The sequence below is a fragment of the Limulus polyphemus genome, unplaced genomic scaffold, assembly GCF_000517525.1.
Source record: "Limulus polyphemus unplaced genomic scaffold, Limulus_polyphemus-2.1.2 Scaffold8000, whole genome shotgun sequence".
Lineage (NCBI taxonomy): Eukaryota > Metazoa > Arthropoda > Merostomata > Xiphosura > Limulidae > Limulus > Limulus polyphemus.
Window position 1 is genome coordinate 18,088 of NW_013673610.1, and position 4,107 is coordinate 22,194.

General features: G+C 33.1%; 1 protein-coding gene across 5 annotated transcripts in view; it reads right to left on the reverse strand.

Moving 5' to 3' along the window:
* The window catches only part of LOC106475036 (adapter molecule Crk-like), a 20,692-nt gene that overhangs the window by 10,285 nt on the left and 6,300 nt on the right, over window positions 1–4,107 (reverse strand). For all 5 annotated transcript variants that reach the window (XM_022379255.1, XM_022379252.1, XM_022379254.1 and 2 more), the window contains 3 exons: window positions 3,278–3,400; window positions 2,402–2,555; window positions 775–825 (listed from right to left, as the gene is read on the reverse strand). In XM_022379255.1, the coding sequence (XP_022234963.1) occupies window positions 775–825; window positions 2,402–2,555; window positions 3,278–3,384 (312 nt within the window). In that variant the 5' untranslated portion in view covers window positions 3,385–3,400. The remainder of the gene's footprint in view (window positions 1–774; window positions 826–2,401; window positions 2,556–3,277; window positions 3,401–4,107) is intronic.

Below are 4,107 nucleotides of genomic sequence, written 5' to 3' on the forward strand. Positions count from 1 at the left end.
AAAACCTCTGGAATTACCAGCTGTGACAAAATACCTCTGGAATTACCAGCTGTGACAAAATACCTCTGGAATTACCAGCTGTGACAAAAAACCTCTGGAATTACCAGCTATGACAAAAAACCTCTGGAATTACCAGCTATGACAAAAAACCTCTGGTATTACCAGCTATGACAAAAAACCTCTGGAATTATCAGCTATGACAAAAAACCTCTGGAATTACCAGCTATGACAAAAAACAAATGGTTTAAATCTCACGCTACAAACTCCTCTCAATATTACTGTATTTTTTGGCACCTGTATTCTTGCCTTACATGGTATTGTTCAAACTGTAGGTATATATATCTTCCACATGAAATTATTACCATCTGAATAACCAGATATATGTAGAATATAAGTAGTTGATAAACCATACTGTCCAGTTGTTCTCATATCACATCTGCTGCTGTACCAAGAACTGTTTTGGCTTTGCCAATGAAAAATAAAACACAAGTTTATGCCACTAATTATTTCTAGTCTCTCAAGTACCAGGGAATTTGACTCATCAACCTACAATTTAATGACAGAGAGATAGTTCTGAAGATATATAAAAAGTGTATCGTGTCCAGAAAAAGGAAACTCAAATTCCACAATGTTTTATAGAATAGCAAGATCATAAGAAAGACCTTCCAAGTTGTACACGTTAACTCAAACATGTCTTAAAAAACACATATCTATAAAAGATAAAAATACCAAACTGATGTAAATACAGAACATGGAGAAAAGGATCTTACTCACACTTCCTGTGAAGTCGTATTTTGCTCTAACTTTTTCTACTTTTCTTTCCGCCTGAAAATTAAAAATTCAGATTTCATATAAACCAAGATTACTTTGTCACATAGTATTAAATGAAAACAACAAAATATCAACAATCACTCACATGAAACAATCGGACAATTATTAACAAGTTAACAGGGTGTTCAAACTTTACGAGTCCAATAGTGTTACTCAGATTAAAATTAAGAATTCTGGTAAGTGTTACGAGTGCTCATGGAGAGAATATCATTACAGGGTGGTATAAAAATACATCATATAATGCCATATAAATGACAGCTGAGACTGTTTACCATGGTAAGTCAAGTGTACTTGTGTTTAATAACAACACAATAAGTTTTATGGTTAAATACTTCATCATACAGGCTTGTCACACTTGGGTTTTCAAGTACATCTTATATGATCTATATGACAGCTGAGACTGTTTACCATGGTAAGTCAAGTGTACTTGTGTTTAATAACAACACAATAAGTTTTATGGTTAAATACTTCATCATACAGGCTCGTCACACTTGGGTTTTCAAGTACACGTTATATGATCTATATGACAGCTGAGACTGTTTACCATGGTAAGTCAAGTGTACTTGTGTTTAATAACAACACAATAAGTTTTATGGTTAAATACTTCATCACACTTGGGTTTTCAAGTACACGTTATATGATCTATATGACAGCTGAGACTGTTTACCATGGTAAGACAGCTGAGACTGTATACCATGGTAAGTCAAGTGTACTTGTGTTTAATAACAACACAATAAGTTTTATGGTTAAATACTTCATCATACAGGCTCGTCACACTTGGGTTTTCAAGTACACGTTATATGATCTATTTCCCCACCACTTCTGTCATTTAATGGACAATTAATATAACTTTTTTGTCTAACGTTTCATGAATCAGATTTCAAAGTACTGTGGCTACTTTCAAAATGTAATTATTCTGAATATAAAGGTGAAAGCACCTTTAGTAAACTGCTTTCTTTTTAAAACTTCATTTCTACATAAGTTTACCTGTACATATTGAAATATAGGTGCAGTTAGTGACCTCAGCTAACCAAGAACTGTATAAAGAGTGAAATAATATATTTTAAGTTGTTTATTATTGTAGCACTAAAACACTGATCCTGAATAAGTTTTAATACCAAAAACTGAAATACACTGTGATCTGTAGCTACACAAGAACGTGTCTCATGCTTCTGTCCGAAGGTAAAGCGAGTTTTTCAAGATAAACTTGTGTAACAATTAAAGCTACAAAGCTTAAACCTCCAGTGAAAAAAAACACTCAGTTAGGTTTACCATATTTTACCAGGTTAGTCTAATACGTGGGTCATGCTAACTTTACAAGCATAGTTAGGTATATCTACACAACACTGCAACTTGAAAATTCTCATTATGTTAGCTTTCTACCCTCACAAAAATACAAGCCAGAGGGCTCCTTCATTAGCCTACATTTTTATGATCCTGTTCCTAGAACACAACTCTGTACTTTTCTCCTCATTAAGTAAATGACTTGAGGGAATGTACAAATATAAATCTAATAAATATTTATAATAAATGATCTGAGAAATGCAGAAATTAATCAAAATGTACTTACTGGCCGTATGAGAGGAGTAGTGTCCAGATAATGAAGTTTATAAAAGTTTAGTAGAGAAGGGACATCGGGAAACATCTGATCTCCAATTCTGAACCTTGTCTGGTCACCTTGTTGTATTTTATTTATAATGTAATGACTTACTTTATTGTCTTCCCTAAAAGTAAAAAAAAGACTTACACGAGAACCGTAATTCGACAATTTTAATTTTGTTTGTAAAGTTTGTTTTATTAGATAAATAAAAAAAAACAATTATGTATGAAAAGAATATTTCCTCTAGGTATTACTATTAAAAACAAATACCCAAGAAACCCACTTAAACAGGTTATGAAAATGAATGTTTTTTTTCTACTGACTATGTATGAATCAGGTACATAACACATTTCAGAAAGGAGCAATGGTCTGGAAATAAATTACCAGTCGTTAAATGTTGTCTAGTTATCATTAACTTTTAGACTTTACAGAAATGTACATGTCACACACTAAATTTGTTTACAGAGATAGTAACAGCTTTAGAGTAGACAAGGAACACAAAACTCGGTGAACAGGAACAGTACTACGGGTTAATCTAGATTTTTATACATCAAAGTCCAGTGTAAGAATGCATCATGCTTGAAAATAAGAAGAAACATTTTGGAATAAATGTTCCATAACATTCTTCATAACGATATCACAAAAAATAAAGTGAAAACAAAAGTTATATATATACAAAATTAGATTCTACTGTTTTCACCTAGAATTGCTACGTACATAATCATGGGAAGACTATTTTCTGATGAACCATAATAAGTTATTATTTAACATCATTCTCAAGAATGTACTTCAGCTTGTTATACATCCGATTTCAAACATGCTGACAGCACAAGAACTTTAACTGACCTGACACACAACACCAAATCTCCCTGTATACTGCTACTGTTTCTCACTATAAACCTTCCAGTGTCATTTTCTGCCATTAACAGGTCTGTAGCCTCTTGTCTTGTCATAGGACCAGCAAACCAGCTGTTGGAACCCGAAACATGTAGAAATTAAACCATGTTAAACAACAGATGAATTACATGCTGAAAACAAGAAAGACAAATTAACACATTGACACTGGAGTCATTCAAGAAATATGTTGATCATGGAATCATTCAAAACATGTTTGAATGACCCCAGTGTCAACATATTAATTTTGAATGACCCCAGTGTCAACATATTAACATGTTAATGTTAATATGTTGACCATGGAGTCATGCAAAAAAATGTTAATATCTTGACAATGGAGTCATTCAAAACATGTTAATATCTTGACAATGGAGTCATTCAAAATATGTTAACATGTTGACCTTGGAGTCATTTGAAAAATATGTTAACATGTGGACACTGAAGAGAAAAATGTTGATAATGGAGATATTAAAAACAATTAACATGTTTTCACTCAAGCACTTTCAAATAGTTGACCATTCGTCTCCAAGAGAATAATTGGTGATGATTAATAAGTTTAATGTAATATATAGATATAGATGTCGATGTCAAGTAAGCTGGATGTTCCTGGTGAGTTGACATTTGGTTGGTTGGTTTGTGAATTTCACGCAAAGCCACACGAGGGCTATCTGTGCTAGCCGTCCCTAATTTAGCAGTGTAAGACTAGAGGGAAGGCAGCTAGTCATCACCACCCACCTCCAACTCTTGGGCTACAACTCTTTTAGCAACAAATAGTAGGATTG